At 44.4% G+C, this 24,042-nt stretch overlaps 1 protein-coding gene across 1 annotated transcript in view; it reads right to left on the minus strand.

The window, feature by feature from the left end:
• The window catches only part of LOC126499892 (collagen alpha-4(VI) chain-like), a 104,128-nt gene that overhangs the window by 19,139 nt on the left and 60,947 nt on the right, over positions 1 to 24,042 (minus strand). Inside the window, exons 20-33 of the mRNA XM_050139366.1 lie at positions 20,532 to 20,585; positions 20,367 to 20,402; positions 16,904 to 16,966; positions 15,197 to 15,259; positions 13,220 to 13,282; positions 12,387 to 12,449; positions 9,803 to 9,853; positions 8,382 to 8,417; positions 8,228 to 8,290; positions 6,932 to 6,994; positions 5,249 to 5,284; positions 4,292 to 4,328; positions 1,296 to 1,307; positions 717 to 1,210 (exon numbers count right to left, since the gene is read on the minus strand). Of these exons, the coding sequence (XP_049995323.1) occupies positions 717 to 1,210; positions 1,296 to 1,307; positions 4,292 to 4,328; positions 5,249 to 5,284; positions 6,932 to 6,994; positions 8,228 to 8,290; positions 8,382 to 8,417; positions 9,803 to 9,853; positions 12,387 to 12,449; positions 13,220 to 13,282; positions 15,197 to 15,259; positions 16,904 to 16,966; positions 20,367 to 20,402; positions 20,532 to 20,585 (1,134 nt within the window). The remainder of the gene's footprint in view (positions 1 to 716; positions 1,211 to 1,295; positions 1,308 to 4,291; positions 4,329 to 5,248; positions 5,285 to 6,931; positions 6,995 to 8,227; positions 8,291 to 8,381; positions 8,418 to 9,802; positions 9,854 to 12,386; positions 12,450 to 13,219; positions 13,283 to 15,196; positions 15,260 to 16,903; positions 16,967 to 20,366; positions 20,403 to 20,531; positions 20,586 to 24,042) is intronic.

A 24,042-nucleotide genomic window follows, 5' to 3' on the forward strand; every position in this document is an offset into this window, starting at 1 on the left:
TATTGGTTTTTCGAGACAGGGTTTCTCTGTGGCTTTGGAGCCGCTAGTTGGTCGGTAGCCAGGCAGGAAGTATAGGTGGGACAACCAGACAGAAAGTAGAGGTGGGTCAACGAGAACAGGAGTCTTCTGGGAAGAAGGAAGCTATTTTTGCGGTTCTGAGCCCAGCACAGAAGAAGCAAGATGTGACTGCCTCACCAAAAAAAAAGTACCGAGCCATGTGGCTAGCATAGACAAGAATAATGGGCTAATATAAGTAATAAGAGTTAATAAGAAGCCTGAGCTAACGGGCCAATCAGTTTATAGCTAATGTAGAGCTCTGTGTGATTTCTTTGGGACTTAACGATTGCGGGAACCGGGCAGGACAGAAAACCTCAGACAACAACGTGTGACAGCAGATTACATCAGCTAGTCACCTAACTAGTTCCTTGACCCTCAAGAATATGCTTACCTTCTTCTCTAAGTCTGTTTTTCTCATTCTTGAAACAGAAAGAACCAACGAAGCCTTGCTAATAGAGCTTTGGGGCTATTACACAAGACAGCATCTGTGGGCTCTTTGCATAGACTATGTGTTCCAGACGAGCTGTTTCCTCTCCAGCAGATCTGGAGAATTCCTCCCCTGAACCACACTCACCGCTCACGCCATCCCTGATGGAGGGGTGAGAACGAGACTAGCCCCAGCACCTCTTCCCATCAGCCCTTCCCCACTCCTCACGTACCAGCAAGGCATCCGGGAGGTGGTGCGCCTCTGTGAAGGTTACAATTGCTGAGTCAATGCCCGCCGCGTGGAGCTCCAGCAAGGCTGTGCTGACTGAGGCTGTGTCGTAGTTCCCACCAGCCTGGAAGAACAGGGCCACCTTCCTTACCAGAAGGCCTGAGCGCACACGTTTGAATGCGTGTCTTGCCACAAACCTCATGGTGGCCCCAAGGTTCCGGGACCCAGAGGACCGCTCGAGGGGGATTTTCCTGGCAGCCTGGAGTAGGGCATCTTTTCCCTGATGGTCTGAGAAGCGCACTAGATAATCTGTCCTCGTGTTATAGGAAACGATGGCCACTCGGGCACCAATGGGGCAGTTACTCTCGGCCATTTCCATCTTCATCAACAGAGATAATAAAATGTTTCTCATCCGCTCAAAGGCCAACTGGGAGACGTCGTTGGACATGTCCAAGGCAAAGAGCACTTCTGTTGGGAACGCTGGGCATCTGGAAATCCCTTGACACAAGAACACACAGAACTTGAGCTACGTGTGCTGCCCCCGGATGGGTTAGGGATTACCTGAACAGTGAGCGTTATTTACCTTTTGAGCAAGCTGGAAGGAAAAAGAAGATATGTTAGTGGATATGGGAAGTTTATACTTAATATAAAATATACTCTTTTGGTTTGAAAAGTTGACATTCAACTTAAAAATCCTCCTGCCTCAGCATCTCAGATGTTGGGATTTTCAAACCATGTCCACTTTTTTAAAACCCTGTCTTTAAAAACCCTCTCTCCTGAAAAATCCAAATGGCCTTCCAGACACCCCTCCCCAGTTCTCTCTCTCTCTCTCTCTCTCTCTCTCTCTCTCTCTCTCTCTCTCTCTCTCTCTCCTCTTTGACTTGCCAAGATAGGATTTCTCTACAGCTTTGGAAACTGTCCTAGAACTCATCTGTAGACCAGGCTGGCCTCAAACTCATAGAAATCCTCCTGCCTCTGCCTCTCGAGTGCTGAGACTAAAGGCAGGTGCCACCACTTCCCTCTCATTTTTTTTTCCATTATAATAGGGCACCAATTTCCACCTGGGTACATGGCTGCCTGAAACGCAAGCCACACTTTCATGGAGTTGACTGGCTTACTACATTCTGGGTAACAGGATAAGAAAAATGGTAAGAAATGAAATCCATGACTTGCAAGGCTAAAAGAAAAGCTGACGTACCCTTTACCCTTTGCCCTTTGTCTCTGCTCTCCTTTCCCTTCCAGGGTGGCAGAAATGCAAAAGCAATGACTGAAGCTTGACTAAGGGGAGGGGCGGGGGAAGGAGGAAAGTCTAATCTGGAACCCCTGGAACACGCCAGCCCCCTAGGACTCCTCATCAACCAAGACTGATAGTGTCCAAGCTTTGACTTAATGTCCAAGCTTTGACTTAAGAGACAATTTCCCGCCGGGCGGTGGTGGCACACGCCTTTAATCCCAGCACTCGGGAGGCAGAGGCAGGCGGATCTCTGTGAGTTCGAGACCAGCCTGGTCTACAAGAGCTAGTTCCAGGACAGGCTCCAAAACCACAGAGAAACCCTGTCTCGAAAAAAAAAAAAAAAGAGACAATTTCCCCATTGTTATGAGGATGTTGACTACTTTCAGCTAAAATTAAATCCAACTAAAACACTAAGTTATTCTGATGCTGTATTTTACATGTATCTCATATATACATAGTCATAAACATAAATCATATACAATGATATCTTACGTAAAAGTATATATGTATATAGATGTGCATATATATGAGCAATACATGTGCATAAAAAGTTAAGATTGTTCTCATTTCACCATCTGTTTTATCCATACATAAAAGTACTTTTCATCTTATTTGGTAAAACTTGGAGCTTAAAGTATATTTGACTCTGAAACATGTTCCACTTGGTATGGCATTTTTTTATCAGTAAATTCCAAGAGCTATCATAGATTCTACTATGTAGATGTCCCTTGACTTCTTCAGCCAGTGTCTCTCAGGGGAATCATGCAAGTCCCTGTGTCTGTCTGTCCAATCACAGTCTGTGTCTGTCACTAGAACCATGGGTTTTTCCATGGATGGTCCAATCGCTCTTTTGAAGGCACTGTAGTGGTTCCACAAGTCACAGGAGCTGCCACACGTTCCCCAAACTAAGGGCAGGAATTATTCTCATTTTTTTAAATATTTCCAATATAAAGCCTAGGCCTGAAGGTACAAGCCTGCATTCCTTGCTCTTGGGAGGTTGATGCAGGAGGATTACAAGTTTGAAGCCACAGCAGCATACATAAGGCGTTCCAGGCCAGATAAGGCTAGTTAGCAAGATTCTATCTCTAAAGACCAAAACTATACAAAACAAATATGCATATATATGTATGAATATATAGCAATTGTATATATGTTTTCAGTTTGAGAATCAAAAAGAACCCATCATTGTTTTAATTGATAATTTTTTATTTCCATCAAGGGTGAATATTCTCACAGGTACATTGTTAAATTTTTATTCTCTGACTCCTTTCATGTCTTTTGCCTATTTTCAATTCAAAAGTTTTTTTAAACATTTAGATTTAGCTTTCTAAAAATGTCTAAAAATGTCTAAAAATATAGATAAAATGGTTCTGCAGCAGCAATTTTTATCTTGGCATGACACAGCAAGCACACTGAGCCCTCTACTTGAGTCTGTTGCTTCTATCTCAAATGTCTGTTTTCTTGCCTTTCTATTTGCTTTTTGCCCCTGTGCAGCTCCTCAAATGTAACGAGGTTTTAACTCTCTACATAGCCAGTTCTTCCTTTCTGTCCAAGGTGATAGATAGTATTTCTCTGTGTGACTTCCATGAAAATGGATCCTGGAATCTCCTTGACCAGCAGCTGGGAGTGGACAGAAGCCAAAAGGTTGAGCAAGAAAGCAGGCGATTGTGGCTAAAGCCCAAACTTCGGCACCAGGTGCTCTTCCTGTCACCAGGAAGGGGAGGGGTGTGCTCTCAGTAGACAGGGGCACCCAAGATGCTTGTTAAAGGGAATATGTAAGTGCCAGCTGTTATGTGACACAGCAGCACCTAAGGCCTAGTAGTTCATAGTTCCGTTTCTGCAACGGAAATGACAACCAAATGGGGCATATGCTTTCTGAAAAATCATCACGGATCCTACTTGTTGAAATCAAAAGAACAGTACCAGCCTCGCTGTTTCATGCTCCAAGAGGCGTGTGAGTGTGGTTGTGTTTGGGGGGAGTTTTCTTCATTAGTGAGATGTCTTTCAAATACTTCCTTTCTGAGCCCATTTAGGAAAAGATGACGTACTCAAAGGGAGATTGGGCCCATTCTGTCAATGGATAAGATCTTTCTTGTGTCAGACAAACTACTTCCCAAGCCTCCGTCAAACACTCAGTGACTTAGACCTTGATCCCTGTCCCCATCCACACCACTGGCTTAGGCCCTTAGACCTTGATCCCTGTCCCCATCCACACCACTGGCTTAGGCCCTTAGACCTTGATCCCTGCCCCCATCCACACCGCTGGCTTAGGCCCTTAGATTCTCCCACCCCACCCCATCCACACACCCCCCACGCTCCATCTGAGTGCCTCCCTAACAACTTACGGCAGTTCTCTCGCACGAAATCCACAATTTCACAAGGCTGTAGAGAGACGGGGGAGGAAGGAGGGAGGAAATGAGCATTTAATGCGAAGCGGATTTCACCGTCGTGATTTGAAATGTCGTGTGCGCATCTTCAGTGCCTAGCTGAAGTGTTTAAATTTGTAACAGAAAAACCACAAAATTGCTGGAGCTGACACCTAACAACTTTATTTCTAGATCCAGTAGTTAATTTAAAACATTTAAAGGAATTTAAATAGTGTGTTGAGACAGGTAGGTAAGGGATAATATTTTACTTCATAATCTGCCTTACTAATCAATAGGATCAAATCTGATTTTGAAGGTGAAATAAAGTGATCTAAGCACAGAACACTGGAGATTGATGCCAGTGTGTGCATTTTTATAGTAGCATTTGCTAGAATACTTCTTTAGAACAAATGCCAAGACAGGTGCCCCCGTATCCCCCACCCCCATAATTCTATCTCTTTCCTTTTATCCCTTCCTCTGTTCTGTTTTTCCCTCAACATCAGACCCCACCACTTCCTGTTCTTCAGGTGTTTCCACATCCTCCAACCCCTAACAGTCTGTGTGTACCGGAAGAGAAACACTCACCATAATTTCTGAGATTGTTTCTTAAAGTGTCCCACAAAACACAAAAGTCTATACTATTCTGCGAGTTGGTTTATTAAAAATGCATAACTTTAAAAGCATTGTTTTTAACTTTATGAAAGAGCACACTGCAGGAAGGTGGTAGCTTCCAAATATTTTCTCTTGTGTCACTTAACGTTTAAAATATTCTACTATTTTTATAGTGGCATTTCCGGGAACACTCTGCAAACTTACAAGATTAACAGAATTTATTAAAATAAAGAAGTTTTAAGATTAACAAACCTTACTTTGTGGATATAGAAAAATCTATGTTCTAAAAATGAGTGAATTTTCAAATTAAGAGTCTTCACCTACCGTCCTATCTGCCAAACCTTTTGAGCCCTTGGCACCCTAGGAAGAACAGAAACAAGGATCAAAATGCAACGTTCTGATTGCCAACACTTTCTTCTCCACAACCAACTGGAGAGCCTGGGGATTCTCCATGGCACACTGGCCCTGGAGCTCTGTCCAGTCCAGCCGGGAGGACAGAGCGCCTGAACAGTACAGCCCAGACCTTGGAGTGCAGGAAGCCAGGTAGACAGGACACAGATCCTTGGGAGACCAGACAGTTTCGAGACCAATCCATAGTTCAAGTTCAAATTCAAAACATAGTCATTCACAATCCCAGGTCCTACCGCAAGCTATTCCAAAGTCCATCCTTCTATCTCCATCATTCCTGCTCTTCAGGCCCCTCGTCCCTACCCTGTCTCTGCCTTATAGTAGAGGAAACCGCCCTGAAGCCTCCAACTTCAGTCCCTCTGGGAGCCTGGAAAGTCTTTGTTTAGACCTTACAAGGCAGTAACTGGTAGCCTTAGGCAGGTTGCCATACCGAAACCCCTGCTCAATCTGTTTCACCATCAAATGGCCATGAACTAACTCTGTGACGTTTGGTGTTCAGCCTTAGTTGCTCTTCTACAATAAAAAGTCCTGAGCTCCAGTAAGTCTAGTATGTCCCCCTCCCACCTCTGGCTGATGAATACACTACCCCTCACAGAATGACAGTCCTGTGCCCTGGCTAGCTTTTGTCAACTTGATTTAAACCTAGACATACCTTGAAAGAATGACTCTCAACTGAAGAGCTGTCTCAGACTGGCCTATGGACGTGCCTATGAGGCATTTTCTCGATTGCCAGCTGAGACAGACGGTCCCAGACAACTGTGGACAGATGGAGCACCCCTGAATAGATGGAGCACCGTCCCAGGTAGGGGAGCAAACCAGTAAGCAGTAGCCATCTATGGTCTCTGCGTCAGTCCCAGCCATCAAGCTCCTTCCTGCTTTAAGCCCTAGCTTTGACTTCCCTCAGTGATAGACGGTCACCTGTAAGACACGTAAACCCATTCCTCCCCAAGTTGCTTTTGGTTGGTGTTTTCTCACAGCAACAGAGAGGCAAACTATACCCAGTCTCTAAAACAGGACAGAGGGAAAAGCCTCAGAGTCTTTCCACATCCCAGGGAATTCTAGTCTTCCCCACTTAGCAGGCTGTCCTTGAACTCACAGAGACCCAACTACCTCTACCTCCCAAGAGCTGGGATTAAAGGCGTCTGCCGCCACTGCCCAGCTTGTCCCAGGGAATTTTAAAATTCCTCTAGTCTTACAACATTGTCAGTCCAGTTTAGATTGTACAGTTGGGTGAGGCAGTGATGGCATGCACCTTTAATCCCAGCTCCCAGAGGCAAAGGCCGCCCAATCTACAGGAGGAATTCCTTCTGGTTTTATTTGTTGGTCATCGGGTTGGGTTTGCACTGGTAAATACATTCTCCCCTGAGTTGGCTTATGTATTTGGGAAGATCCATAAAGCCCTAGTCACTCCGAGGTCAGAGAAAAACTGCACATGGGATACTCTGTATAGGGTTTGAAGTCGGTATTCTCCAAGCAGTTTGCCTGTTCCCGTGACCCTGCTCAATGTCCCAAGTGTTTCTTCTTCTGTGAGGCCTCTTATCAAACTCTTACTCATCTTTACACAAGGTGGAAAATAAAAACAGGAAGAGTACTTGTTACCATTTTTCCTGGTGGGCCTTGGTCACCTGGAATTCCGGCAAACCCAGGAAAGCCAGAATTACCCTAAAAGAGAAAAACCAAAAGGAATAAGCTTCCCTGTTGGCTACAAGAACTGACCCTCCCAAAATAACAAACTGCTTTAGACCTAAGACCAATGAGTCTGTCCTTGACCTCTGTGAACCGTGTATCCAGGAGAGACAGGAGGCTTTCTGGGGACTAGACTGCTCCCTCTTAGTCTACCCATGTAGCTCCAGCTTGCCCATGGCTGATACACACACAAATACATTTCCATGCAGAGCCTTAAAAGATGCCTTAACCCTCAGTCACGTCTCATGGGCATGTGATAAACATACTGTGTGGGCCTGGAGTGAGGATCTGACCATGGGAAAGGAAAAATTCCCACAGCGCTTTCTGGGCCTCAGTGTCTCAGGAAAGGTTTTAGGTGGCTAGGGACTCGCTGCTCATATTCTAGGTATATGGAGTAACAGCACACCGATTAACTGGATTTAATCAATGCTTTATCTTTTATATTTGAAAGGAGAAAGATAAGTTACCAGGTCAGAGCAACCATGAGCAGAAGCAAGCTGAGCAAGCATGGGGCTGATTGTCTTTACGAGCTTGCCGACAGATGAAAAACACCACTACCAAGTCCAAGGAAAATACATGCTCTCTTGCCTTCCCTCCCTTCTGCTCTGAATACAGGCTTGTCTCCTGTTCCCAGAAGGCTTTACTTTAAACATTTTTAATACATTTACTTATTTGACGGTGTGTGTGTGTGTGTGTACACTGCAGTGCACATGTGGAGACCATCACATCTCTCCTATCACCATGTGAGTTCTGGGGTTCAGATTCAGTAGTCAGGCTTAGTGGCAGGTGACTTAATTTGCTGAACCTATAGGAATGGGTTCTTAATGGGAGACTCAAGGAAGCACAGTAGACTGAAAGTCCACCAAGACAAAAGCCATGCTCTTGGGACTCTGGTCCCTGAGAAGCTTAGGGAAGACTCAGATAAACTACACTTGATCGAAAGCGTTGTCCTTGACAAGGCCCTTCCAAATCTTCCCTAGAGTCACCAGGGTAGAGGTGCCCGCAAACTGTCTTGAGCAATTGGCAGTGCAGAGCTACGACTCCGGCCTGCCTGCTCTGCAGTTCCCATTCCCTGTCGCTGGAAGCTGCACTTCTGCTCTGAATGTAAAGGAGAAGATGGGGTGGGGTGTGCAATGTGTAGCGACTGAGCAGGGCTAGGCTAGTGCCCTCCACGCCTGCGACGATGGCTGATGACCCTTTGGTTCTTACCCTCTTCCCTCGGATTCCCTTGGCCCCCTTCTCTCCTCTACGGCCTGGGTCACCATCTGCTCCCTTAACAAAGACAAAAACGGAGTTCTGAATGTAGAGAAAGACGAGCAAACCCACGACAGACAGTGGCCACCAGTTGCCAGGCTCTTCGTACTTGCACACCAGGATAGCCAGGGAAGCCAGGTTCACCCTAGGGTCAGAATGAGACAAGATAACGATCAGTGCCAGGTGATTCAGAGTTTCCTCAACATTCATCTAGTCACATGGCCACATTTCACTTCTAGAGGCCAACAACTTAGGTGGCTTCAGAAAGAATCAAAGTAGAAAGCCATGTTGACTTGGCCTAGATGGCAGCAATGACAATGAGAAATAAAGCTTGGCTGGACATGTGACAAAAAACGGCTCTAAACACTTGTCCTAGCAACCATAGGATGAGATCAGAAGGATGGGTTCTCTGTCTCTGAGACAGGAAAGGCTGCGGGAGGAAACAGCTTTGTCCAAAGCATCAATTTTGATGGATGGGATGTTGGATGATGTTAAAGAATAATTGTTAATTCTCAGGTATGATAATGGTATCTGATTATACTTATAAAGAATATTTTAAATAAGAAACTTAAAATGTTTGTGCATGAAGTGTATGATTTCTGGGATGTTCTTAAAAATAATTGCTATGAGGGAGGAAAAGTGAGTGAGACTTTAAGTAAGACAAAACATAATTGGCCCTAAGATTTCCATTGATGAATCAAGGCGATAAGCACATATGTCAGTATCCCGACCTGTCCATTCACATGTTTGCTAAGATAAGAACTTGGGGTCAACAAGATGGCTCAGTGTTAGAGGACTTGCTGCCAAGCCTAACTACCTGAGCTTGATTTCTAGAATTGACAAGATGGAGGGAGAAAAGTTACTCCCTAAAGTAGTTGTCCCTGTGTGCAATGCTCATACACACACAGACATGCACACATACAGGGAGGGGGCAGAGAAAGGTGAATTAAAATGATAAAGTAAATAAAATGTTGAAAAATTAAAGAGGAAAGTTATTGTTGGGAGATGGGCTGAACTTAATTCGTTGTGGATGATAAAAAGGAAACATCTGTGGAGTCTGTGTGTCGCTCTAAACTAGAAGAGATCCCAGGGTGGAGGGACCTGATGCTTTAAAGGCACAGAGCAAAGGGCAGCAGATTGTGTCTGGAGAAGTCCACAGCTTCTGTGAGAATAAGTGGATGCGTGAGTTCATCTTAGAACATGAGCTACAGTTGTTCAAGGGAAAGAGAATGAAAAGAAAATTCTATGTCATTTGCAGAGACACAGAGTTGGGAAAGGGATCATGTCTCCAGATCCGGATGGAGTGCGAATGAATATCAGTGAAGCTGGAGGCCAAGGCTAAGGGGAGTTTTTAAATAAATGAGTAATTAAATCAGACTTTTACTTCTCAGGGAAGGAACTCTGTAAAGACATGTTGGGGCGGGGGGGGAGGTGGTATTCCTGAAACACATCCTGAAAAATCACCATATTCTGGTAAAGTAAAATAAAAACTGTGACTTGATATCTGAATATTCTTTACATGAGCCTCACCTTCTTGCCTTTTCTTCCCGGATGACCATAACCATCTTGACCAAGAAGACCCTAAGAAGAGGACACAAGATGAACTGACTGTCAGTCGCCCAGACCAACTCATGGCTCATGACAAGAGCCAAACCTCTGCAAAAGTTAACTACGTAAGAAACTGGAGAAGAGGGTGGGGATTGGTGGATGTTGGGAGAACACCTTTACAGGATAAACACTCACATTGGAGGGAATAAGACTTAAAAGAAGACCATGACAGTGCCATCTACATGGTTGTTGGGAAGAGAGATGGCACATTGCTTAGATGTGTTCTGTGGGCAGATTTTTCTGTTCCACCTGCCAGCTCCCAAATAACCACATGGAGACATCTTATTAATTAGGTGAGCTCAGCTGATAGCTTAGGCTTGATTTTAGCTAGCCAATCCTAGTAGTGTATCTTCACATGGTGTAAAGGACTATTCCACAGCATGCTCACCGTCTGGGAAACATGTTGATATTATTTCCAGTTCTCAGGAGCTGAAGCAAGAGGACTGAGCCTGAGCCAGCCTGTGCTACACAGTGAGACCCTGTCTCAATGCACACATGCATACACATACATACATGCATGCACACACACACACATGCTCTGGTACATTACTGATCTGAACACCTGCACGTACAGATAAGAAGGATCTATCACAAGGAGTGAACTCAGAAACCTGCAGTAGGTTTTGCGTGGAACGAACAGAAACTGTTTCTGGATCAACAGGGAAGGCAAACAATGAAGCTGAAGGCCAGAAGCCTGTTCCTGTAGCCCTAATTGGGAAAAATTCAAAGTACAAAAGAAAGAAAAGTAAGGGAAGTGGGAAAAAACTGAATCCTTTGTGGGGAGGAAAGAGCCTTTCGTTGGTTGTTTCTCTGTCTTCGTCTCCTTAAGACCCACAGGGCGTTCACACAGGCAGCTACAGGGAGAGACTGAGGCCTGTGTTTGGAAGCTTCCCACTGTGGGAGAGCTGGGGTTAAAGATGTGTGCCACCACGTCTATCTTCTGAGTTCTAGGGGCTCAAATTTAGGTCCTCAGGCTTATGTGGTCCTGAAATGTCTCCTCTGATAATATCTTTCCCTAGCTTTCAGAGAGATACAGAGACAAAGAGAGAGGGAGCGCAATATAAGCTCTGAGGTATTTTCAACCAAGACAGTTGAATAAAATCAAACAAAATACTAATTTCACTACTTTTTTGGAGTATAGACACGGGGCGTCGTTTGCCTCAGTCCACAGGAGTCCTATTCTGCCCCTTCTTCTTGCACATTTTAATTTAAGCTTCCTGGGCCTACTTCAGTTTTCTCTCCTTCCCAACAAATTCAATTTCAGTGCTGAAGAGGCAGGGAGACTCTTTAGGCCCTTCCTAACTGGTGCTGGAAGAAATCTCTGGAAGACAGCATTACTCTTACAATAAAGCAAACTGCAGGGAAGTGGTGAGCTGAAAATAGCCATATAAAATAACTGTTCGTTCTTGTGCTCACATCACTGGGTAAGGCAAGAGCGCAGAGCGCTGCCTTTGAAAGTGCCTGCCATCTGTCGGAAGAAATCGCTCGTGATTATTGGTCTCCAACATTATTCCTATGCTCTGGATAATTAAACTCATAGTCTGAAAAGTTAACCATTCTAACTGGGTGTCTTATTGGAGATATCTGGAAAGGTGCGTCTCTATGCTGGGGGAGATGGCTCTGTGGGTAAAGCGCCTGCCGAACAAGCATGAGGATCTGAGTTTGAATCCCAGAACTCACGTCAAGCTAGATGTGGTAGCACACATCTTCAGCCCTCTCAGAGGGAAGTGGAGCTCACTGGCTATCTGGGCCCCCTCACACACGTATAAAAACCAAAGGGATCCCTCCTCAAACGAGGCTGAAGGCTGGAGAGATGGCACAGAGTTTAAGAACACTGGCTGCTCTTCCAGAGAGGACCTGACTTCGATTCCCAGAACCCATGTGGTGGCTCACAGCCATCTGTAACTTCAGTTCCAATGGATCTAACACTTTCTTCTGGCTTCTCCAGGAACTGGGCAGTCATGTGATACACAGACAAAAACAGCCATACATATAAAGTAAATCTGCTTATGAAGCCAAAAAATATAGACCACCACCCAAGGTTAACCTCCACACACATGGTATGAGTATGCTTACACACACACACACTGCTGTGTACATGTTCTCTCTCTCTCTCTCTCTCTCTCTCTCTCTCTCTCTCTCTCTCTCTCTCTCTCACACACACACACACACACACACACACACAGAGCTTTTTTTAAGTTTCTCTGAGCATCTCATTAGTCCCCAAAGACTCAGATATTTGAAAAACTTCCTTATCAAATAGAGGCTCACAGATACTCCGTCTTCAACCTTCAACACTGAAAAGGCAAAAGAAACCCCAGCACATTTTTGGATTCTTTATTTATGTGAAACTTATGAACCTTTGACTAAATCCTCAACAGCTCAAGCCATTATGTCACATTGGTAACCCCAAGTTAAATCATCAAGGGTATTCTTTTATGTGAAACAAGAACACAGACCAAATAAGAAAAATACAAGGAATTCAACAAACAGAAACTAGACTTACAGGCTGCCCTCTTGGTCCTCGCTGACCCAGTGGGCCTCTCTCTCCTGCAAGGCCAAGCTCTCCCTTTTAATAGAGAGGAAAGATGAGATTAATTTTCTCTCATGAGTTTATGTATCTTTGTGCCATTTTCCTTAGAGGTTGTTTGATTAGACTTTTCAAGCCATTAGCATCACCATACAGTCGACAGGCTTAAAGCTTTCTTGGAAATGGAATACAAATGAACAGTGGAATTGGATACAGTTGTAAAGAAAAGGCACACTAGCTGCAGGAAAAATGGATGCCACTGTAACTCATTGTGTTAAGGGAAATGAGCCACACTTACAAATCCTGCACGATTCCTCTCAGACGGAGAAGCTGGATTCAAAAGTATATGTGTTTCTCTCTCTCTCTCTCTCTCTCTCTCTCTCTCTCTCTCTCTCTCTCTCTCTCTCTCTCTGCCTGTGTGTGTGTGTTAGTTAAATAAAATCAATTGTAAGTATACAGTGGTCTTTGTGCTGATGATGAGAGTAGACGCACAGAATAAATGAGAGAGTTTTTATTACTGTTACTTTCCCGGGTGTGGGTGTGAGAACGTACACTTGCAGTCAATCCATGTGTCTCTCTGTCAGTGCGCTTTTGCCTCCTGATATATGTGAGCCACTTTGCCGTAGGTCAGTTTGTATAATTTCCTTCTTTGTATGCGTTATCCAGCTATCGGCTAAGAGACAGCCAATAGCATCATCAATATCAGAAACATGCTGGAAATGCTCACACAGCAGGGGAAGGGTTGCCTAAGAAGAAAGTCCAAAGGGCTCTTAAAGCCATCCCCCAAGCATCTGTTCTCTGACACCCACCTTCACTCCTCTGGGTCCAGCCCGTCCTTTTGAGCCATTTGGTCCTGGAGGCCCAGGATTCCCCTGCAATGATACCACGACTACAATCATGGATCTTACTACATATAGCCCCAGGCTTATAGCAATTTGACTAATTTTTTTTTTGGTTTATACTTTGTAACAGAGGAAAAATCACATGCATATAGTCAAACCCATACTTCAAATGTTGCCTTTTCATGGGATACTCATACTTGATACAAGACTGTCTTGTGATTGATGCTGGGTATTGGCAGTGAGCCCCCCACATGAAGCCACAGGAGTCCACAACCGATACTCTCCAGGGCTGTATTGCTAAACTACGATGTTGGCTTGCCACGCTGACATTCTCAGCTGTGGATGGCTTCGTTGGGATATCATCCCACTATGAGTCAAGAGCATGTATATTACTGAAATGGTCTGGAATTGTCAATGTGTTCATGAATCACCACCTCCAGACCCAAGTCAGAGGCCAATCCAACGACTTTCTGCCTGGGTGGCAAGTCGCTTAATCTCCCTGAACCTCTGTGATGCTATTTACAGGAACAGAACATTTGCCTGTATCTTCACAAGGAAGAAGGGGATTGGCAATGAAGATGGAGGCACTGTTATCTTCCAACATGCAAAATGCATAGCAGATGCAGTTAAACTGTAGGCTGGGGAAGTCTGGGAAGAAGCTCAAAGTCTACTATGTGAGAATTGAATCTACAAAATACTGAGAATTGGGGGGAATTATCTATACACTATCTGGGAAAGGTGACTTGATCAAAAGATCAGGGAAACTAGAGCCTAGACTTTTATCTACTCCAAACTGGAAACCTGTTTAAATAACACTTACAATATCACCATGAGTTGTTTTTTAATTTAACTTTATTTTATGTGCAATGATGTGCAGGGAGCTGGAGTCACAGACAACTGTGAGTCACCACGTGGGCGCTAGGAATCAAACCTGGGTCCCCTGGAAGAGCAGCCAGTGCTCTTAACTGCTGAGTCATCTGTCTAGCCCCCACAGTGAGATTTTTTAAATAACAGCTTAGCCAGGGCTTGTAACATACACCTTTAATCACAGCATTAGGGAGACAGAGGCAGATAGATCTCTGTATGTTTCAGACCAGTTAGAACTACATAGTGAGACCCTGCTTCAATAGATATAGATGATTGATTGATTGATTGATTGATAATACATAGATAGATAGATAGATAGATAGATAGATAGATAGATAGATAGGCAGAGAGAGATACAAACAGACAGACAGGCAGGCAGGCAGGCAGGCAAGCAGGCAGATAGCTGTGTTCCAAAAGCTTTAAAAGCAGCAAACTAGACTTTGTTACCCAGGATGAGACTGAGGACAGGACTATGGCTTTGGTCATCCTAGAGCTGCCATTCTGAATGGGTGGAAACTGCAGACCTGACTAAAATCCTGCTGCTCGAGTGTCTAAACAGAGGCAAATGTCCCTGCCCTCAGGAAGTCACTTGACCACACAGCTCAGTCTCTCTGACATCCCACGAGCCACAGACACTAGATGGACAGTGGAACGCGCACTAGAAAGACCCAAACTGGAGTCCATTTGACCACTTGCTATCTGTACAAGTCATTGCCTCTCCTTCAGCCTCTGTGGATTTATCTTCACAGTCAAGGATGCCCTTTCATACTCATGAGGAATGGGCAAGGTAAACGTGCTATGATCTATCCTTGAGGTTCAAATCCAGAACTTATTGGTCACTGTGTGCCCAAAATGAAGAGGGTACAGAATTGATACCAATGCCAGCGTCATCAAACTAGATGTTCTGGAAGTCTTTGGTACTCACAGATCCCAAACAGCTCAACGTCATCAAACTAGATGTTCTGGAAGTCTTTGGTACTCACAGATCCCAAACGGCTCACCCAGTGAGCCCTCAGAGGCACGAGTCAGCCACGCTCAGCAGCAGCTGTACTGTAGCTACTTGTTTTGCAAACCTACCTGGGCACCCAGGGCCCCTCTTTGGCCAAAAATTCCTGGGGGTCCTTGCCTTCCTCTGGGTCCCTGTTCCAGAAGAAATATTAAAATTCAACCAATTTTTACAGAGTCATTTATGCCCCATGCAAGTGTAAAATCATCTCAGACATCTGCTGAACAAAGGTACCCAGACCAGACCCATCACTGTGTCGTCTCTACCAAGCTGAGTCAGGTTGTATCTACACACTGACGTGTTCACGGACCGCCCACTCTACACTCTCTCCATCTACAAGGAAGGGCATAGGTCCCTGGCATCCATGCCCTTAGCAATCTTTCCAGATGGACCTGCCAAGCACTGGAGTTTGAAAGTGTTTTCATATCCTCATCCACCCGACAGAGCGGACTGAGGGCAGCAGTTACGGTGTCCCTCTCATTTGGAAAGGACCCTTTTATTTGTTTCTCTCTCCAGAACCAGAGGTCCCCTGGAGTGGCTCTATGTTGCTGCTAAGGCAAGAGGTGCTTATTTCCTCCGGGTCTGTTTTGCTTTACTGATTTCGACACTTTAACTTTTCTCCGGTTTTTCTGAGAAATACTTCCCTAATGGAAGCATTGATCTTGGTTTCTCCTCTCCCAGGTGAGGTATTGACAATCATTGATTTAAATAGACCATCACCCCCACAGCCCAGTGGGAAGGTGAGAATGGAGGACAGGTTCTATGGACTATCTCGCTTATGGTTCTCAGCACGATGTGCAACCCTTTCAAAAAAGCAGAACCCGGTGACATGGCAGTAGCAGGGGTCCAAATCTGAGATGAGCCAGTGATCAAAGAGAAAATGGGGAAAACAGGCTTCTTCATTATATCCTCCTGATGCCGTTTCTCTGTCATAAAGCAAACACGCCCTAATTGCACTTTGATTGCTCGTTTCTTTTGAGTGTCTTTGCCACCTACATCAGCAGACAGCTTCTCAAATTATCGTCTGACACTCGCAGGATTTTTAACGATGGGGAGAGGAGTCGATGGGAGTGAAGTTTGTTGTCAGTTTTAAGTTTGCAGTGAACTTGGAAGTAATATGTTTTATGAAGAAACAACGTGAAGGTCTGGAAAATGGTAGGTTTGGCTTTTTCTTTATGGTTCCAAATGAGCTGCTTGGAAATTCCGGTTTCCATTTGACACTTTGTAATTTACAACCCTCAATGGACTGAAGCCTTTAAGGGAAGACTCATGTCCTGCTGGTCTAAGCACCCCAGGGACTGTGAGGACTGTGCATGACAGACACCAAGCAAGTGCTTTGCTGATGGAATACAGTTTTAAAGAATTAAATTCAACTTTGGAGCAACTCGAATCATAGCTCCAGAGACATTCACAAAGAGCGTTGACTTTAACTTCGATTTCCAACCCTATCAACTCACGAGCAGTGTGACTTTGGCCAATTTGCCCACCTTCTCCATCCACCCTCTATATTTGCCCCTGTGAAATGGACTGATAAACCTACTCAGCCCCCAGATGGCAGAATGAGTGAACTGGTATTGAGACCTAGGTTAGTAGCAAGGACGTGGAATCTAATCAATACCAGCTATTGTGGTTTGGCCTTTCCAAAAGAGGGGCTGTTCAAGCTGCTTTGGAAGGCCAGGAAGCTTCCTTAGGGTCATTCTGACTCAAATTTATATCACACAAAGAAAAGGTTTCAAATACATCTCCTTAAATTTTAAAAACCCAGTTCCCAATACAACCTGTGGGCCTGGATACCCAGGCTCTCCTTGAGAACCCCGTTCACCAGCATGTCCACGCGCACCCTGCAGAAATGAAAAAGAAAAAAAAAAAACTCAAGAGAGCTTCTAGACAAAGCAAGTGTTCTATTAAAGACAGCTTTGCAAAACATCCCTTAAAAGCCCTCAGGATAAGTCACAGGAAAAAGATTGGATTGGTTGTGCGCAATCCTCCCCAAAAATGGATCCATGCCAGAGAAAGAATCTGAGGGGTTTCCCCTTTGACTGAGAAAACACAGGGGCTGATTGTTACTGTCTTTCCTTCCCGGTCTTCAGACACCACTTTCGAGAAGTTCCACCAGGGATGGGTCAGAATTCCTTTATTTAAATAACCCAAACTCTTTTCTATTTTGCATAAGAACTGTATCTCAAAAAAAAAACTGTCTCGTGCGCGCTTGTGTGCATGCGTGCGTGTGTGTGTGTGTGTGTGTGTGTGTGTGTGTGTGTAAGCCATAGGTCAGTCTTGGTGATCTGCCTCAAGGACTTGTCAACTTTTTTTTTTTTTTTGAGACAGGGTCACTCACTGGGACTTGGGTCTCACTAATTCGGAAAGCCAGCCGGCCAGTGAGCCCCAGAATATCCCTGCCTCTGCCTCTTCCCGTAGGTTCTGGGGATGGGACTCAGGCCCCTGCATTTGTGCAGCAAGCATATTAGCTACTGAGCCATCTCTGCAGCCCTTCTACCCTCTCTTTCAGATACATGGACTCGGCTCTCATGTGCTGGCTAGAGTTATGTCTCCTTGACACAAACTGGAGTCCCTTGGGAAGTGGGAACCGCACTTGAGAAAATGCCCCCAACCAGACTGACCTGTGGACATATCTGGGGGGCATTTTATGGTTAGTGATTGACATGGGAGGGCCCACGTGGGTGGTGCTAACCCTGGGCAGGTGATCCTGGGGTATGTAGGAAGCAAACTGACCAGGCTAGGGAGAGCAAGCCATAAGCCACATTCTCCCGTGGTCTCCTCTTCAGTTCCTGCCCTGACTTCCCTGGGGATGGATGCTTATGTGGACCTAGTAGCTGAAAGAAACCTCACCTCACTGATTTGTTTTAAGTTGTGGTGTTTATCATAACAATAGACGCCCTAGTGCCAAGGACCTTTATCTTACACATGGAAACAGAATGTTGACCACACATGGCAGTCGGGAATGAGGCCTCACTTGAGGTTTGGGAATGTGGTCCTACTGTGTTGGCCAAGCTATTCTTGAACTTCTAGATTAGGGTGACCCTTACACCTCACCCCATCCCTGCTGTTTTATTCTTCTTTCTACATATTGTACTGTATATATACATTTATGATAAATACATGTGCTAGGATCCACATATTAGGGAGAATAATCTGGTTTTTTTTCCTTCTGAGATTATGTGAGCTCACTTAATAGTATACGTTCTAAGTCCATCCTTTTTTCTACAAATTTTGTGATTTTATTTCCTTTAGAGCTAAATTGCATTCTGTTGGTGGACCAAATTTTCATTATCCATTCATCTATTGAGGAAAAACATTAATTAAAAACTTGAATAGAAACACGAGCAGGCCTCTGTAAAGAGCCCATCATGTTGATAATCTGTGAAAAGAAGAAGCATCCAGTTACATCCCATAGTTTTCATAAGTTCATCCCTGTTCCAGATGAAAGAACTCTACTATAAAATACGTCACAACAAAACCTTATGGAAGCCTACAGGGTAAAAAGCCAGGACTGGAGTAGGAAGACGGAGGGATGAGGAAGAATGAGTGACAGAAAAAATCTTCATGTGACTGAGTATATTGGGGGTCTATTAGGAAGCCGTGTGATTAATTAACAACAGGTACACAGAACATAGAAGAAATAGGGCAATGGGGTTCACAGAAAACAAAATCATAAAGTGAAGGACGCTCAATTAATGTGACCGAGAGTGGATAGATAAACACATGACAAGGAAGGCAGGGAGTAGATGGGAAAGGAGGTAGAAGGGTAAGAAATCAACAGCAAACTGAGCCAAGCTGGTCCCGTGTCTCTAAAACATGAGCGGAGTGTGGTCAGACTGCGTCCAAGAGAAGCCCACAGGCATTAAGCTGATTGTGTACAAAATCTTCAAAAGAGCATCATAGTCTTTGATTTGGGCATTAGATTTGAATCGGTCAATTGTGGGATTTCTGGCGAGTTCCTTCCAAGTTGCTAGTCAATCTGCTAGGCAAGAGCTCTAAGGCAAAACAGTCCAAGAGTGAAGCTTTTTATCTTGGGAACAGTTAAATTAAAAATCATCCCAACAGAAGTTACTGCTGTTTATGCTGCGATGTAGGAAGAGGCCACTTGTTTGTCCCAGTCTCCCAGAACCAAAATAACCACACAGAAACTGTATTAATTAAATCACTTCTTTGCCCATTAGCTCTAGCTTCTTATTGGCTAACTCTTACATCTTAATTTAACCCATCTCCATTAATCTGTGTATCATCACGAGGTCGTGACCTACCAGCAAAGTTTCAGCACATTTGTCTCCAACAGCGGCTCCATGGCTTCTCTTTGACTCTGCCCTTTTTTCTCCCAGCATTCAACTTAGTTTTCCCTGCCTAGCTAAGTTCTACCATGCTATATGTCCAAAACAGTATTTTTATTCATTAATGGTAAGCACAACACACAGAGGAGACTCCCATATCACTTTGGGGGAGGGGTAGTCAAAAGTTCAGCCATGGGAAGCTCATCCATGGAGACAAAGTGACCTGGGAATTGCCAGGTCACTGCCTCAGCTTCCCCTGTTCTGAACGTTGTGAATGCCGGATCTGAAGATACCATCCCCGAAGCTTCCCCAGCTGATTTCTGCTGGATGTTCCAAACACCCAATTTGATGACAGTTTGCTCTGTATGTCTCTTTTGCTTTTTTATTCTTTTGCTTTGACTTGCTATGTACTTCATAACTCACTCATTCTAAACCAAAAGCAATGGCTATTGTAGGCCATTCTCCTGACCCTATGGAACAGGAGCCATGGGAAGAGTTCCATGAGCTGACATGGGCAAGCTTCTAATAGGTAAAACAAGATTCCTCCCAGAACAAGCATCCTATGCACCATCTGGGTAAAACAAGATTCCTCCCTGGAACAGTCCCCAGCCCCCTATCAAACTACACCCACTCTCCTCTGGAGACACCCTGGCCTCAGCTCTTTCCCTTCATCTCCACAGTGTGTGCTTGCTCGTGCACACACAGGGAGCCCTGGCCTTCACCGAAAAATGTCTTTTTATTCAGAAATGAGAGCTCTTCTCTAGAGCACTGTTTTAAATGCTAATGAAATTTAGTGGGTGGAGGCCATTTTAACCTTTCCCTTCTTCCACAGTAACTTCCCAGTGATCCCTGTGCCCCCTCAACAGCCAACCAGCACTCCCCTTGACCTCAGCGAGAACCATAAAAATAGGCCTTACTTGTAGTACAAAGAGAACTCTCCAGAAATACTGACCTTCAACCCTGGCAGGCCGTGTCTTCCGGGTGATCCCTAAGAGCACAAAGGAAGAAAAGATCTCAAAGAAGGAAACAAGTTAGCCACGCAGCAGCCTAGCCCTCTCTTCTACGACCCAGCTCCCCTGCAATGGAGTCCCCTTCCCCCTCCAGCAATTACACCTACCAGAGGTCCCGCACTGCCTGCTTCCCCCAGAGGTCCATGGAAACCAGCACGTCCCTGAAAAGTAAGAGAAAAAAGAAAGACTTGTTTAAATGCCACAGAGTATTGTGGGAGAGATATTCAATCACACTGTGAACCCCAAGTATGTGTTTGCCGTTAATTAAATCAAATCAACTCAGGAGGCTGAGTTAGCAACTAGTTGATAGAAAGTAGTCATAGAGACTCAGAGGGTTTCTGTAAGACAATAGAGACCACGGGAGGTAGTCGGGAGGGACTTTCTGTGGTGTAGGCTTTTTGTTTTAGCAGAGTGGAGGGGACACTCTTCCGGAGAGGCCAGCAAAGCGAGAAGGGCAGTTACTCAACCTCTCTGAGCTAGCAGGTTTTCACCCCAGCCTTTGACTCCCAAGTGTTATTGATAAATAGAATGATAGAGACTTAATGAAAAACTATGTTTGGTGGCAGCAACATAGCCAGTGCCTGTGGGAACAGAATTACCTCCAGGCCACAGCCTGGGCGGCCAGGCCAATGCCAGAGACGCAGGCCAGTCACTACAGAGTCACGGTTGCCAGCTGAACCGGCAGTAGATAAAAGCACAGCCTTTGTGCCGACAGAAAAACAACAGAGTCCTGGTTTTATTCTGTAGACTTGTGTTGTCCCATGCCAAAGCTGCTGGTGATATGTGATGATTCAACTTAACTAACATGAAATGAAATTAAAAATCAGCACTGGCTACATCCCAGGGCTCAACACATAGGGCTAGTAGCTGTCATACTGGGAAGTGTGGAGACAGAGTATCTGTTGGTCAGCACTGCTCAACAGCTAACCTCCATCCCAATGGGTGAAGTGCTTCCATCATAGGATCCCAAGAAGGAATCCCACAGATAACCATTCAGTGAAGGAGCTGCTACCTCCGGGGGAAGAGTGAGGAAAGTTAAATGCAATAATGAAGCAAAAACTATCTCGTTACTGTTTTTGCGAAAGACTAAATCCTAAAGCAATTTAGCCCACGGTACTAGTAGGCTGTTAGTTAAATATGGAACATTTATTGAAATATTATTTTAAAAAACTTATCAAAACACAAAAAAGGGTAAAAAAAACTTCAAAACAGTTGCATGAGAGGGGCAGGATATGTTTGAATAGACCCATTATTGATAGTTTCTGTGGTGGGATCATGTAAGCTTATATCTGAGATATCTCTGTCTCTCTGTTTCTCTCTCTCTCTCTCTCTCTCTCTCTCTCTCTCTCTCTCTCTCTCTCTCTCTCTCTGGGTCTCACATAGCTCAAGCTGACCTTGAACTTCAGATCCTCCTGCCAACCAAGTATTGGGATTCCTAGCATGTGCTATCACACATGGTTTCTGTTTCTATTACTGTGACAGACACTCATCTTAACGCAGATTCACAGGGATCTTACAATCCTCCGCCTCAGTCTCCTGAGTGTTGAGATTACAGGTGTGAGCCACCAACTCAGCTCATTATATCTTTTCATTAAATATTTCAAGGACTTTAAATATTGATTTATTTTCAATATTTAAATAGGTACTGATTTTGGTTTAAGATCACATGAGAAAAATATACAAATGAAAGTGGTGTCCACATGCTTGAGATGGCAGCATTGTGAGGAGAAACCACCCAAAGGATGCACTGAAGCATCTTCTGTCCACTGGTCCTCTGCGTACACTGGCTGGGAGACCCTGTTCACTTTGACTTTTCTATTCGGAATTGCCTTTCCAGGATGGCCGACTCCTTGTCATTGTAGTTTTGTGGAGGCCCAAAAATGTGAGCCTATCTCCATCCTGACAGGTGGTCAGGATGTGTAAGCGTACCTCTGCTCCTTCTTTTGTATTATGAGGTCACCTGGGGAGTGGCTGCCTTCAGGACATTTGGACTAGGGTGGCTTCACTGCCTAAACTACAGAATGTTAATGACTTGATGCCTCAAAGGGTTAAAGCAATTAACTCTTCCAGTTGTCCTTTGTATCGTGTTAAAGAAGTCTTTTGTTGTCTTCTTCCCCTTTTGTATTGGGGTATAAAAGCGTATGGAAAATTAAATGTGGATGATTTCAGTATTCACTGGAATGTCCTCCAGGTACTGTTCTACAGTTTCTGTTTTATTATTTTCACATGCATCTTTGTATTCTTTACTAATATTTCTAAATCCCCATACCCCTACTCTGGCAATAGCTGTTTTTGTCGAGGCCAGTCCCCAACAAGTCTCCAGTATTCCAAAGTTTCTTTTTAAATGTTTTTTTAAGAAATTAAATGTGTCATAATAAAAACAATGCACATTGTGGGGCTGGGGAGATGGCGGCAGGTATAAAGTGCTGACCAGGGAAACTTGAGGACAGGAGATCGGAACGCCAGCACCCAAGTAAATGCCAGGTGGGCAAGGTATCCTCCTGTAATTACAGGGTTCAGAAGCAGAGACAGGGGATCCCAGCAACCAGAAACCAGGTTAGTTAGACTAGTTAGTTGCATTTGACGAGCTCTGAGTTCTTCTGAGAGACCCTGCTCCAATGACAAAGGTGGAAAGCAATCTAGGAATATCCCTGATATCAGCGTTGGGCCTCCCATATGCATGGAAACATACATCCATACACCCATGCACAGAACACAAAAACACTGCATAAAAATTAAAGAATACAAACTTAGAAAGAAAACCTCAGACTCATTCTTCTTCTATGGTAGTGTGGTGGTTTGAATGAAACTGACCCCCATAGGCTCAGAGAATTGGATGCTTAGTCCCCCCTTGGTGAACTGTTTGAAAGGATTAGGTGGTATGGCCTTGTTGGAGGAGGTGTAGCCTTGTTGGAGGAGGTGTGTCACTGGCAGTGGGCTTTGAGAGTTCAAAAGCCCACTCCAAGCCCAGTGTCTCTCTCTGCCTGCTGTCTGTGGGTCAGGAGGTGGCTCTCAGCTTCTGCTCCAGCACCACGCCTGTCTGCTTCCTGCTGTGATGAACATGGACTAACCCTCTGGAACTGCCAGCAAGTGCTTCGTTAAATGCTGCCTTTTACAAGCATTGCCCTGGTTATGGTGTCTCTTCATAGCAATAGAACAGTGACTAAGACAAGAAACACTAGGAACCAATTACTTCTTGTAAAATTCCAAAATTTTTCTGAATGCTCAAAAAGACATAAATGTATGTTTTCATAAACTCAGGTGGGATCATACAATAAACACTGTTATAATTTTTTCCTTTTCATATACTTTCTTGGTGGTCCTTAAAATCAACACAAATAATAAATCTGTTTGGCTTTAAGTTTATCAAGTACTTAAGAGGTAAGGGGATGGTGTAAATATTAAAGTAGAAAAGAAAAATATTTAGGTTAAAGGTTAAAGCAAGGATGGGGGCAAGAGGGACAGGAGAGGAGAGGCGGGTACGTTAACCAAAACTAAGGCTGTATGAAAACTCTATAGAAAACCAACTACTTTGTAAGCAAATTTTTGTTAAAAAAAATATTTTTAAAAAAGGAGTTTGGACACAGTGCTTTCCCCAGAAGACATGGGTTATGATAT

Source organism: Alexandromys fortis, unplaced genomic scaffold (genome assembly GCF_014885135.2).
Source record: "Alexandromys fortis isolate MF-2015 unplaced genomic scaffold, M_Fortis_MF-2015_v1.1 scaffold_36, whole genome shotgun sequence".
Taxonomy (NCBI): Eukaryota; Metazoa; Chordata; class Mammalia; order Rodentia; family Cricetidae; genus Alexandromys; species Alexandromys fortis.